Here is a 14338-nt window from a genome sequence, read left to right as displayed (position 1 = left end):
ATTTTCTATTCGAAATATTAGTTTTCATAACTTTTCAATATGGGTTATTTCTTTCGTTCATATTTTTTCAGATCAAAATATATCTACAAAAATTGGTGATGTCTACCATTTCGACTTTTAATAGCCTTGAGCATTTGTTGTGTGGAACTTATCAATACTATAAATAGTAGTTAAGAAAATTTGTTTACCCAGAGAGATTAATGTGTTAACTTTCAAAATGTGAATACTAAAACATAAAATATTGGGTCTTGTAAAATATTGCAACGGTTAGATTTGTTTGGCATGATACTACAATTAGTATATCACTGTTAGTACAAGAGAACTTAATAAACTCTACTTAGGGAAACAACAAATTCTAGTCATAGAAATCAGTGAAAACCTGCAAATAAAATCCATCTAAACGAGGAATACTCACATGCTTTGTAGTAGAACACAAACACTTTTTAATAATTTTTAACATAAGAAGAGCATCGCATCCAATGAATGTGAGCTGACCATTTAAAATATAATTATTATCTTTTGGGCGTTAGTCAATAGTTACATATTATTAAAAAGGTTATATATAGTTTTTGTATATCGAAAGAAGTAGAAAGGCACATGGAGCCATGTGTTCATTGGACCATTATCAACCCATATTCTAAAATTGCTGGATTCCTACAGCCTAACATGCTTTTCTTTGTATTTGTAACATTTATGTCGATGCGTGTAATGTATACGTTTCCATGCATATTCATTTGATTAATTTATTATAAAAAAAATTAGTTAACCTTTCATATTTAATAAAAACTTTATGTCAATGTTGACTATGATGAGTTCGTTAAACCTAACATTTATTTCTGTAAACAAAAATAGGTTAAACTTATATATCGTTGATTTAGTATCTTTGTCTCGGCTTAGAATGTAGTAATTGTCTTAAAGTTGAATATGAACAACAACTCGAAATTCACAAAAACTTTTGAATAAATTAAGAAGAGATATATGCGAAATATTGAACTAGACAGTATCCTTTTAGTCTTTGCTACCATACACAATGAACAATAGTATTTACCGATATATTTTTTTATTGCCGCGTTTCCATTAAATGTCCTAAATAAATACTATATAAATTGTATTGAATTGACTGTGATAGAATAAAAATAGTAAATTTTTAGGGGTTTCTAGAAATAAAAAAAATATCTAAGGAAAAAAAAACAATGATAGTGACATAAAAGAAAAACGAGTTTTAAAAGAGCGAATTTTGACCATCTTCTTTACAAAACCGCGTTTTCAGTTCTTGTCTTCGTCTTCTTCCTCGACCTTTCTCTCTTTCTTCAAATATTCCAGAAACTTTTTTCTAGACTAAACCTTAAAAAAGAGCTTTGCTTTTGAGAAATCATAGGCATACTTCTCTCTAAAGATGTCTAGTTCAAGATTCGTCTCTAGACTAATAATCTTCATTATAATCTCCACAGCCATCTTCACCGTTGGATCGATTCGATTGCTTCCAAAATCGTTTGACGATGCATCTTCAGATTTCATGGAAGCTCCAGCATATCAAAACGGTCTCGAATGCTCTGTTTTAGCCAAAAACAGACTCTTGTTAGCTTGTGATCCATCAGCTGTTCATATAGCTATGACACTAGATCCAGCTTACTTGCGAGGCACGGTATCTGCAGTTCATTCTATTCTCAAACACACTTCTTGTCCTGAAAACATCTTCTTCCACTTCATTGCGACCGGTTCAAGTCAGGGTTCGCTCGCTAAGACTCTCTCCTCTGTTTTCCCTTCTTTGAGTTTCAAAGTCTACACTTTTGATGAAACCATGGTCAAGAATCTGATCTCTTCGTCTATAAGACAAGCTCTTGATAGTCCTTTGAATTACGCAAGAAGCTACTTATCCGAGATCCTTTCTTCGTGCGTTAGCCGAGTGATCTACCTCGATTCAGATGTGATTGTAGTCGACGATATTCAGAAACTATGGAAGATTACGTTATCCGGGTCAAGAACAATAGGTGCACCAGAGTATTGCCACGCAAATTTCACAAAGTACTTCACAGATCAGTTCTGGTCCGACCGGAAACTCTCGAGCGTCTTCGATTCGAAAACGCCTTGTTATTTCAACACGGGAGTGATGGTTATCGATTTAGATAGATGGAGAGAAGGAGATTACACGAGAAAGATCGAAAACTGGATGAAGATTCAGAAAGAAGATAAGAGAATCTACGAATTGGGTTCGTTACCGCCTTTTCTACTTGTGTTTGGTGGTGAGATTGAAGCTATTGATCATCAATGGAACCAGCATGGTCTAGGTGGAGACAACGTTGTGAGTAGTTGTAGATCGTTGCATCCTGGTCCGGTTAGTTTGATACATTGGAGTGGGAAAGGCAAGCCATGGGTTAGGCTTGATGATGGTAAGCCTTGTCCGATTGATTATCTTTGGGCTCCTTATGATCTTCATAAGTCACAGAGACAGTATCTTCAGTACAATCAAGAGTTAGAGATTCTTTGATTTATTTCTTTTTTTTTGGTATGGTAAATTTTGTCTACTCATTACATGGATTCTATTTTTTCTTTTTTTCTTTTTTTTTGATGTACATAAAACTGAAATACTTCGAGGATATTGATTTATATCGAATTACCAAATAATATATGGGTTATGACCAAGGTCTGTTTTTGTTCGGCTTTTACATCATCCTGAGTAAAGGAATTAGTTGTCATATTTTGTGTCCATTGAACAAATAAGGTTTAGCAAGCGTTACAGAAAATTTTACTTATGTCGTCAACTCGTCATGTAACAAAAAATGTTAATGATTCTTACATATAAATGAAATTTAATAGATGGAGGCTTTAGACGGGGGTTTCCTCTTATTTTAAACAGTTGTGTAACACTTATTTTTTTTGCAGTACCATTTACATGGAAAATCTATTATACTTTCCACAATATGTATTTGACAGTTTTGTATTTATAAATAGACACATCAATGATGACGTACAAGGTCAATTATGGAACAAACACACCCCACAATGAAAGAGACAGAGATCAATGGAAATCATGGCTTACTAGTCACTATGGGAAGCCACATTATACAATAGGGTCTCTCACGTCTCTTCTTTTGTAGCCGACATGTCCAAAATCTGGAATGAGAAACACAAACTTTTGCCCCAGACGGTGGATAATCCCAACTTGAGGAACAAGCTATCTCTTAGGAAGTTGCCAAAAGAGATAGAATAGAAAAGAGGAAAAGTTCCTAAAATCTATAAGTTGTAATATGTTAATTCTAATAGGTTTAGGAAAAGTTAAACCTATAAATATAGGAGTCTATGGAGAAGTGTTCCATAAGACTTGAGAGAGAGATTTAGTTTTTGAGAGAGTTTTCTAAATCAATAATAAGAGAGGTGTTCTTATATTTCAAGTTCTTTGTTCTTAGATTTGGTATCAGAGCTAAGGCTGTAGCTCCGATCAAAGGTTGTGGAGAAGAAGCTGTTCATAACCAAGTATGGGGGACGAACCAAATCCATCGTCGCGAACCAAAGACCTTGAATCACCGTCCATCCAATGTCCGATGTTAACATCGACAAACTATACTCTTTGGTCGATGCGTATGAGAATTACAATTCGAGTTAGCGAGGTGTGGAATACTATAGATCTTGGATCCACTGATCAAAAGAAGAACGACGTGGCGACCGCTCTTCTGTTTCAATCCATCCCCGAGTCACTTATACTGCAAATTGGAGATCAAGGTTCGGCTAAAACCCTATGGGAAGCCATACGAGCACGTCATCATGGTGCGGAACGTGTGAAGGAAGCGAGGCTTCAGACTCTACTTGCAGATCTTGATCGGGTAAAGATGAATGATACCGACTCTGTTGATGACTTTGCTAGCAAGATCTCAGGCCTGACGTCACAATCAGCGTCTCTGGAAGAAAACATTGAAGAATCAAAGTTAGAAAAGAAGTTTCTAACAGGGCTTCCAAGACACAAATATATTCATATCGTTGCATCATTGGAACAAGTCTTAGATTTAAAGAACACCGGATTTGCAGACATAGTTGGTCGAATAAAAACCTATGAGGAACATATAGGGGAGGAGACCCGGAATGAAGACCAAGCAAAACTAATGTTTTCAAATTCAAACAATCAAGTGAATTATGACGGTTATCAAGGAAACATAGGAGGCTATAACAAAGGAGGTTATGATAGAAGAGGAAGCAGTCGAGGAGGATATGGTCGAGGTGGTTTTGGTTGAGGTAACTACAGTGGAGATAATTCTGGCAGAGGCAGGGAACGAGGAAGGTTCAATGGCCAGAATCGTGGAGGAGACACTACAGATCAAGTACAAAACCAGAATCAAAACCAGAAGAAAGATCTATCGAAAATAATCTGTTGGAGATGTGATGAATCGGGTCACTACGCATCTTCATGTCCTGCGAAAGAAGTTGGACATCAAGAGACAAATCTGAATGAAACTCATGAAGCTGATGCACTTTACATTCATGAGGATAAGGTGTTTCCCAAGAATTATGATACCAACAATGAAAGTGTATGGTATCTTGACAACGAAACTAATAACCACATGACGAGAAACAAAGAATTCTTCTCCAGCCTAGATATGAACATCACAGGGAAGGTCAAGTTTGGTGATGGTTCGTTTGTAAACATAATTGGAAAGGGATCGATCGTTTTTGTGGGAAAAACAGTTGAGAGGCGATCACTCAAGGAGATTTACTACATTCCCGACCTGAAGCACAACATTATTATTCTAGGACAAGCGACTGAATTTGGATGTGAAGTGAACATGAAGGGAGACATGTTAACTTTAAGTGATCTTGTTGGACGGTTGTTAGTACGTGTCAAGAGATCATCAAACCGCCTCTACAAGACGCCAATGGAAGTTGAGTATCCTAAGTGTCTTTATATCCAAGACAACAACACTAGTCTAACATGGCATGCACGGCTGGGACATGTAAGTGTTGGAGTAATGAACAACATGGTAAGAGATGGTATGGTTGTGGGAATGCCACAATCAATCCATGAGAAGAATGTGTGTACTGGGTGTTTAGTCGGAAAATGGACCAGAGCTGTGTTTCCAACTACAACATCTTTCCGAGCAGCTCAAGCCTTGGAGCTGATTCATGGTGACTTGTCTGGACCGATCTCTCCACCAACACCAGCTAACAACCGGTATGTCTATGTTCTCATTAATGATTTTTCCAGATACATGTGGACAATGCTACTAAAGGAGAAAAGCGAGGCTTTCGATCGGTTTAAAAGGTTTAAAGAAGGAATTGAGAACCAGACCGGATTGCCCATCAAAACATTTCGCACCGATAGGGGAGGAGAGTTTACCTCACTTAAGTTTAACCGGTTTTGTGAAGGAAGTGCCGAATGAACTATGGCGAGAGGCCATACGTCATTTGAAACAACCCGACCCGTTTTTTTTTTAAATAAATTTAATATATAATTAAGCACTCCATAATACTTAATTAAACCATCAAACCACAATCATCATTAAACCAATAACAACCAATATGCACAGCGGGATCATACCAACAACAGAAACATTCCTAACCATTCTAACCAACAACCTAGCATGCTACTAAACCAGATTCCAGCATTAATAAACATAACCAAGACCAACACACAACGAGACCCTAGATCATCCTCCTCCTCATCGCCTTGATTCCACGAACCAACCTTGCCTTTACCTTCACCACAAACACATATTGAGATGCATGAGTATTGTTATAAACACTCAGTGAGGTCATCCTCCTATCTACTGGGCTATACACACAAGCAACTGAGATTCCAATGTTTAACAAACAACAAACAAACACGACAACCAGGAAATCACGAATCACACAAGTTGTAGTCGACCGACACTAGGGAGGTGTCAATCAACACAGGCCCAAACATGGTGTCGACCGACACCGACCCCGCAGACACATTCTGCTCGAAGCCGATCGTCGAATCTTCGTTCCCAATCATCTCCAATCAATCCCAAACTCTCCCAAATGCTTCAGGACCCTAAGGAAACATGAAACCAACCAAACCACGCAAGCAAAACACCACACCAACAAAGAACAACCATAACAAAGGAGATACAAGGCTTAGATCAGCCATGATGCAGCACTCACCTCTTTTGCAGGAAGATTTGATTGAGAATCGGTGGAAACAACACCTTCACAAGCTTCTCCTTCGTTCCCAGCAACAATTCTCCCTTCCACAGCTACAGATCTCACCAAAAACAAGCCAAAACCTCTCAAGAACACTCTCAAACGTTTTCTCTCTTCTTTCTCTCTTTTCTCACTCAACGGCGACAAACAACACACTAAAACCCTTACTTAGTTGCTTCTCCACTTATATAAGCGGTTTAGGGATTTCTAATTGAACCAAACCAAACCAAATAAAAATTAAAACAAACCTGTCGAAACCAGGAAAGTTGGTGTCGATCGATACACCAAGGGTGTCGATCGACAATCAGACCAAAAATGCAATATCTAGTTCGCGGATGTTACAATTCTACCCCACTAACAAGGATTTGTCCTCAAATCCCGCAGCACCGTCCATCCATAAAGGACCTCCGTGCCACCGTCAACACGGCCCACACGTCCTCTGACCGGACTGAATACAGTCAGCCAAGGTTTCCCGTGCAATTGTCGCAACAGCTTGCACACCTCCGACCGACCCCCGAGGTCTCCCTCTAGCCAATATACTCACATCCTAGACGTTATTTTCTCACAACTCAGTGTTTCCCCCGTCTGTGGTTGCAACCAATGAATCATGCCGCCTCGCTATCAGGCCAACCGCCCTAAGCTACAACATACAGGAAGTCACTCACACACACTCCTCCCGCTCTCTTTTCGTAACCCTCGAGACATGCCGGCTCACTGCCAGGCCACCGCTTACAGCTACGGTATCCAGGGAGTCGCTCACACCCACTCCCCCGCTTTCGGATCGCAACCCTCGAGACATACCGGCTCACTGCCGAGCCACGACTCCCAGCTACGGTATCCAGGAAGACTCAAAAATCCCGCTCTTGGGTCATCACCCTAAAGCACGCTCTTGGATCGTCATCCGAGGCAACATACCACTCCCACTCTCTGGCCACAAAGTCCATCGAGCTATCGGTATCACATGAGTTGGGCCAACACGGCCTTGAGCAAACAAGTCTGATGCCATAAAGTATCTCCCGACTAGATCTACCTCAACACTTTCCATAAAAAAAAAATTTCCTTTGAGAAACCTTCTAATTATGAAACCTTCCCTTTTATGGAAACTTTCTGTTTATGGAAACTTCCCAAAAATAGAAACCCGAGCTATTTCTCTTTTGCCCATGACAACAACAATCAAACATAAAGAAAAATACTCATCGTGGAATCACAAAGCAGGCTCGAAGAGGATAATACTAGGACTCCATACCACAAACAAATTGACTAACTACTCATAATCAATTCCATTACACATCATCAAGCAGCAACCAACATAGAGATCAATTCATCCAATTAAATCCCTAGCCGCTCTAACTTTCCACCTAACCATCCTAGAATCGTATAGGCTCTGATACTAAAATGAAACAACACGACCCTTTTTTTTTAAAATAAGTATAATATATAATTAAGCACCCCATAATACTTAATTAAACCATCAAACCACAACCATCATTAAACCAATAACAACCAATATGCACAGCGGAAACATACCAACAACAGGAACATTCCTAACCACTCTAACCAACAACCTAGCATGCTACTAAACCAGATTCCAACATTAATAAACATAACCAAGATCAACACACAACGAGACCCTAGATCATCCTCCTCCTCATCGCCTTGATTCCACGAACCAACCTTGCCTTTAACTGCACCACAAACACATATTGAGATGCATGAGTATTGTTATAAACACTCAGTGAGGTCATCCTTCCATCGACTGGGCTATACACACAAGCAATTGAGATTCCAATGTTTAACAAACAACAAACAAACACGACAACCAGGAAATCACGAATCACACAAGTTGGTGTCCACCGACACCAGAGAGGTGTCGATCGACACAGGCCCAAACATGGTGTCGATCGACACCGACCCCGCAGACACGTTCTGCTCGAAGCCGATCGTCGAATCTCCGTTCCCAATCATCTCCAATCCATCCCTAAGGAAACATGAAACCAACCAAAGCACGCAAGCAAAACACCACGACAACAAAGAACAACCATAACAAAGGAGATCTCAGGCTTAGATCAGCCATGGTCAAACACCCACCTCTTTTGCAGGAAGATTTGATTGAGAATCGGTGGAAACAACACCTTCACAAGCTTCTCCTTCGTTCCCAGCAACAACTCTCCCTTCCACAGCTACAGATCTCACCAAAAACTACCAAGAACAAGCCAAAATCTCTCAAGAACACTCTCAAACGTTTTCTCTCTTCTTTCTCTCTTTTCTCACTCAACGGCGACAAACAACACACTAAAACCCTTAATTCGTCGCTTCTCCACTTATATAAGCGGTTTAGGGATTTCTAATTGAACCAAACCGAACCAAACAACAATTAAAACAAACCTGTCGAAACCAGGAAAGTTGGTGTCGATCGATACACCAAGGGTGTCGATCGACAATCAGACCAAAAATGCAATATCTAGTTCGCGGATGTTACATCGTTCAACATATCTTATTAATCGAGTTCCTACCAAAGCTCTAGCGAGACAAACTCCATATGAAAAAAAGAATGATCAGATAGAAGTGGAACATGTTCTTGGTGCGGAGCAGAAGGCAGACATTCTCACTAAACCACTAGAAAGAATAAAGTTTAGAGAAATGAGGAATCTGATCGGAGTACAAGAGATCGAAGCACCCGGAATTCAAGTTGGAATTAAGGGGGAGAATGTTGGATAATTCCAACTTGAGGAACAAGCTATTTCCTAGGAAATTGCCAAAAGAGATAGAATAGAAAAAAGGAAAAGTTTCTAAAATTTATAAGTTATAATATGTTAATTCTTATTGGTTTAGGAAAAGTTAAAACCTATAAATATAGGAGTCTATGGAGAGGTGTTCCATAAAACTTGAGAGAGATTTAGTTTTTGAGAAAGTTTTCTAAATCAATAATAAGGAGATGTTCTTATATTTCAAATTCTTTGTTCTTAAACCGGAAACAAAATATTATATATTTAAAACGTTACAAACTTACAGTTATTGCTTATACCAATGTCTGATTGATGTTGATATGTGTGAAATATTTCTCCGGTGATCAAACTTACTACGTAGCTAATCCGCTTTCACGATAAACTGTCCAAATCCCACCTCCTTCTTCCCTTCCCGGGTTTCGAAGAAAAAAAATTCAAACCCACATAAATCGCTACAAAAGGCGAAAAGCGGATTTTGAAGAATGTTTAACCGCTGTATCGCAAGTGACTGTTAATATTGATGCCCTAAAATCTACTTATAAATTTGTTGGGCTTTAAATACGGGTCAGACCATCCACAAAGAGTTGGAATCTGGAAATGAACGTATACTGGCCATTTTCTATTCTGCCCACGAGTTCGGATCCAAATGACGGAATATATGAATCATATATATATATATTTTTTTATATGAATCATATTTTGCTACCTTTGTTCTCAAACCATGGCCGCAAGCCTGCAACAGATCCCTTGATTGCCTTTCTTCAACATTGCGTGACACGAGTTTTGCACATGTCTACGAGACTTTATAAGCTCGATTCTTATTTTTGCTGATTGATACTCCCTCCGTTTCTAGAACAATTAAAATTTTGTTTCATAATAGTTATCGTTTTAGATTTTCAATGATAATTAATTCAATTTTATCCTAATTTTTTAATGTCTTGATCAATTTAAAATTAGAAACTTTATTAATGAAAGGTAAAACATAAATTTTAATTATTTTCTTAATTTTGGTGGATAAAAATTTTAAAGGACAACTAATTTAAAAGAGAGGGAGTATCAGTTTTTTCTAGTATGTCGTCTTATGGGACCAATACTCAGTTTCAAAAATTGCTTATTGAAGTTTTTATAGCATTGATTAAAAACTGAAGGGTTTCCTTTATAAACAAAAACTTTCCAAAACACCATTGTTATCACTTTTCAATCTCCAAAAATAAAGGTTAATTAATCCAAGGAAAGAAATAATAGTTCATGATATAACATCTTGATATCAACCTTGGGGATTCCTTTTTAATTAAATCTTTGGTTGAGCAAAAAAATAAAAACATCTCGTTATCACTGTCAAGTTCGTAAAAGTCATTAATTTATAATAACATTTTTGAAGTACAGTTGTAATCTTTTGTTTGTAAGATTTGAATAATTAATCCTTGCCATTTGAATAAATATTAAAAATTGGATAAAATATTTATAATAAAGTCTAATGGAGAATGTTAACCATAATATTTTATCTACCTTAATTACGATTTTTAATGGAAATATTAATACAAATCACAATTCAATAACACAACTTTTTGTTACCAATACACTAAAATATATCTATAACACCCCATCATCTATATTAAAAATTAAAAAAAAAACTTAATCAATTATAATATAATCAAAATCATAAAAATTATATGTGTACCAGTTAAATTTTAACACAATATCAAATTGAAGTTATTGAAACGAAGAGTTTAAATTTACATTTTAAAATATTCAAATATAAAATAGATAATCTTAAAAACTTTTTGAAGATATATCTGAGAGTTGTATTGTGTATTATCTTTTTAAATTTGTATGATTACTAGTTTTTATTTTTAAGAGTAAAATTATAGAAATGGGCGATTTTGGAATTTGAAAGATTTGTTTGCAGAAACTCAAACCGAAAGATTTTATTTGGTCAATAAAAATGTTTCTAATTTTTTTATATTTTGTCTACCCTAAAAATCTTGGGGCATCGTCTCTGCATTTACCGACTTTTTCCCCGTTCTCAATATAATATTGGCAATATTACACAATCGAGTGAAACCCTAATCGAGCACGCTCACCGAAAGAAAAACCTAATCCGATTGATGGAGATCAGACAGATAAAGAGTGACATAGATCTGCTCACGGAGGATCTATGGGAGATGATACTCGCGAGATTGCCACTAAAGAGCATCATCACCGCTCCCAAACTCGTTTGCAAGCTATGGAAATCAATCATTGAGTCTCGTTGTTTCCCCGACCTTTTCCAATCTCTCCACCAAAACTCTCATTCTTCCTCATGGTCGCTCATGTGTAGAGGTTGTGAGACAGAGATCATGTCTCACTACGGATCAGACAACTGGAATCTTAAACGTTCTCTCGGTTCTTACATCTCGTCTTTCCTAACCGACAAGTTCGAGAATTATAATGAAGCTAGAGTCGTGTCTTACACAGAAGTTGGATTGATTTTGATTCATCGAGTTTCCAATCAATCTTTCTACGTTGCTAATCCTGTTTCAAGGCAATGCGTCGAGATCCTTCCTCTAGCCTCACAAAAGGATGAACGTTTCTGGATTTTGGGAATAGCCACAAGAGTTGAGAGCGGCGTCGTTTTAGGTTTCAAAGTTGTTTTGTTAAAACCTAACTTCACTTTCCTCATATATTCATCTGAGACAGGTTTGTGGAGTCTCGACAGTGCAAAGTTTCCTTTCACTTATATCTCTCAGGAGTTTAACAATCCCATTAGCTTGAATGGAAGTCTTCACTGGCTTGCACATGGTTTGGACTATCAAGATTTCGTTGTATCAGTCGATTTCTACGCTATTGAAACGGGCTCTGACCGTAGCCGTGCTACGCCATTTCCTGATTTAGATAAAGTTCCAAAATTCAGAAGGTCTTGCACAACTTCTCAAGGTTTTCTCATGTATATGAACATATTCTCCGTAACAAAAGATGATGGAAATCTAGAGGATAAGTTATGTATATGGAAGCTAGAGAGCTGGCAGTGGCGACTAGTATCTGACGTCTCTTTGGATTTTATGAAGACCAGTATCGATTATGTTCCGTTGGGAATAAACCCTTTTGATGCTAAAACAGTATACTTTTGGAGTAGCCAATGTTTGTTGTCTATCAACTTATACAATGGAGGCCTTGCGGTCCACAATGCGATGGAACGTAGCAGCGACGGTCGCATTCTGAATTCCGGTGATTGCCCTAGAGATATGAAATACATTTTAGAATCGCAATTTGCCTTGTTCGTTCTCCCACAGTGGATGCATCCGTTCCCGAGCACCATGATGAGAGTTTAGATCTAATATTGGTAAGACTTTATTTGTTCCTTATTTTTGCTCATTAATACTGTTAGTTCCTTATGCAAGAGGAAGAAGTTGTAGGTTGATGCTTAGTTTTCTTTTGACTGTTTTCCTTACGGCATTTTGCAGTTTGATTACTTGATCGTAGAAGACATATTATAAATATACATTTTAAACTCACTAGTTCATGAGAAACTGAACATCGAAATCAGATCACCTCGTGAATCTCTAACAAAAGTTGTTTTATACAATAAGGAAATTAAGTAAATTATTTTGGTCGTTTAGTATGTGAAGATGAATGTAAAAACAATATAACAACTTTATTACACGAATTATAAAATACATACGGGATAGAGAGTGGTACTGGTACATATCAACCATAATCCTCTGGGATGGTCAATGTTACAAAAGTAAAAATAAAAAAACGAACAACAAAACAAGGATCTTTAAAGTTTAACCGGGATGATATTTTCCAGAACCGTTGATCTTTTCCAGGACGTGAAATTTCGCCTCAACGATCAGTTTGCTATGCTCAGCCACATTATCACCAACCTCCTTGATTTTTTTCTGTTAGTTTATCTATTCTTTTCCCGATGAACTCCAGGGCTTTTTTCGTTTTCTCCTCATCATCCGCACTAAGGCTTGTTCGTTTATTCATTTGGATGAACCATTTGAATGAACCATTCAAATGTTGTTTGTTTTTGTCAAAAAAAAAGAGCATCATCTGGAATCATTCACATGGGTCATCTGAATGAGTTTTAAAATTTTAGACAAATATTTAAAACTTATTTGGATGATTCTAGTTGGACCATTTGAATGAAGATGATTCATCCAAAAATAACAGGAGAATTATTGATCGACCATCGAAATGAACTATTTTTTTGTCTTGTTTGTTGGGTCATTTGATATTGAAATGAATCATTTAGATGTATCATTTAAATAGATCATTTAGATGGAAATGCTAAATGATGAAACGAATAGGGCCTAACTTCATCCACAGCTATCGAAATAGTCGAGATTTTTTGTTTTAGCTCGTTGACTTGTTCAGATACGGCCTTCAACGACTCTTCGTTGATTTCCGTACCCTTCTCCACCGACTCTGCTACACCTCCCTGTTTGTTCCCATCTTTCTCCTGTTTCTTCAGACCTTTCATCTTTCTCTCCAAGTAAACGCTGACGCCTACCCATCCCACCGCAAGCACTGGTATTAGTAGAACAGCGAAGGGCGCAGCCACACCCACGGCTACAGCCATGACAGCTATTGATGCGACGGCAGCAAGGGCAAACGCAGCGCCGAATAACACATTCGAAAGTATACTCGCTTTATGTGCAGTACTATATTCCTCGGCTATCTTTGTTTTAGCAACACACAGTTCCGACAGAAGGGATTCCTGCTGGTTTTTGATCAACTCGAACTGAGTTGTGAGCACTTGGCCATCAAAAGGATCTCCCATGGCCTTAAACTTCATCAGCTCCTTCACGGTTTCTTCATATTTCTTTTTTTTTTCCACCTACATCCTTTACTGCTGACTCTTTCTCAAACTCTGCCATGGCCTCTCGAATGTAGAGTTGGCCCAGTTCTGCTTTGTCCACGCACTCCATTACATTATCGAAAACCTTTAAAGTCTTCATGGTATTGTCAAAATAGGCTTGGACCAAAGATCTTAGAGCTTTGCTCTCCCACACATCGTCTTTGCTTTCAAGAATGAAGTTTGATACTTCTTGGCTAACTTGAAGCAGGTGCTGGTAGACATTCTTGTGTGCTTCGTGTCCGTCGGTAAGCGAGTCTATCGCTTTGACGGTTTTCTGCTGAAGCGAAGCATCAAAGGATTTGAGCTCTGGATGGTCTTCACAAGCGGATTTGTAAGCACTCAGGTGTCCGGAGCATTTCGACATCGTTTCTTCGGATAAAGCCATTGATGATATTACTAAAAGCAAAAAAATCAAGAGAAGTTAAGAGAGATTTAGGGCAGAGTTTGCATACATCATGTTTTTCTTGTTCTATAAAAATACATTTTTCATTTTTAATGCCTTCTTCTTAACTAAAGTTGTTAATAAATCGTAAACTTTAATGACCACCTTTTTTCAAAAATAATTGGATCTTAAATTATATTGCCTAATTCTGTAGAAATAGTTAAAAACAAA

At 37.7% G+C, this 14338-nt stretch overlaps 2 protein-coding genes and 1 pseudogene across 2 annotated transcripts; 2 read left to right on the top strand and 1 right to left on the bottom strand.

Moving 5' to 3' along the window:
* Nucleotides 1-1150: 1150 nt before the first annotated feature.
* On the top strand, nucleotides 1151-2643 carry LOC104790474 (putative galacturonosyltransferase-like 10). The gene has a single exon (XM_010516233.3). It carries the CDS (start codon nucleotides 1397-1399, stop codon nucleotides 2486-2488), a length of 1092 nt encoding a protein of 363 aa, XP_010514535.1. The 5' UTR covers nucleotides 1151-1396; the 3' UTR covers nucleotides 2489-2643.
* An 8306-nt stretch (nucleotides 2644-10949) lies between these two features.
* On the top strand, nucleotides 10950-12237 carry LOC104698722 (F-box protein At3g28330-like). Its single transcript, XM_010414130.2, has one exon. The coding sequence runs from the start codon at nucleotides 10988-10990 to the stop codon at nucleotides 12188-12190; it is 1203 nt and encodes a 400-aa protein (XP_010412432.1). The 5' UTR covers nucleotides 10950-10987; the 3' UTR covers nucleotides 12191-12237.
* Nucleotides 12238-13137: 900 nt separating this feature from the next.
* On the bottom strand, nucleotides 13138-14118 carry LOC104698721 (UPF0496 protein At3g28270 pseudogene; annotated as a pseudogene).
* Nucleotides 14119-14338: the final 220 nt, after the last annotated feature.

Source organism: Camelina sativa, chromosome 6 (genome assembly GCF_030686135.1).
Source record: "Camelina sativa cultivar CO46 ecotype springtype chromosome 6, ASM3068613v1".
Classification (NCBI taxonomy): domain Eukaryota; kingdom Viridiplantae; phylum Streptophyta; class Magnoliopsida; order Brassicales; family Brassicaceae; genus Camelina; species Camelina sativa.
Note: the sequence above shows the minus strand (reverse complement) of the source record. Positions and strands in the feature narration are given on the sequence as shown.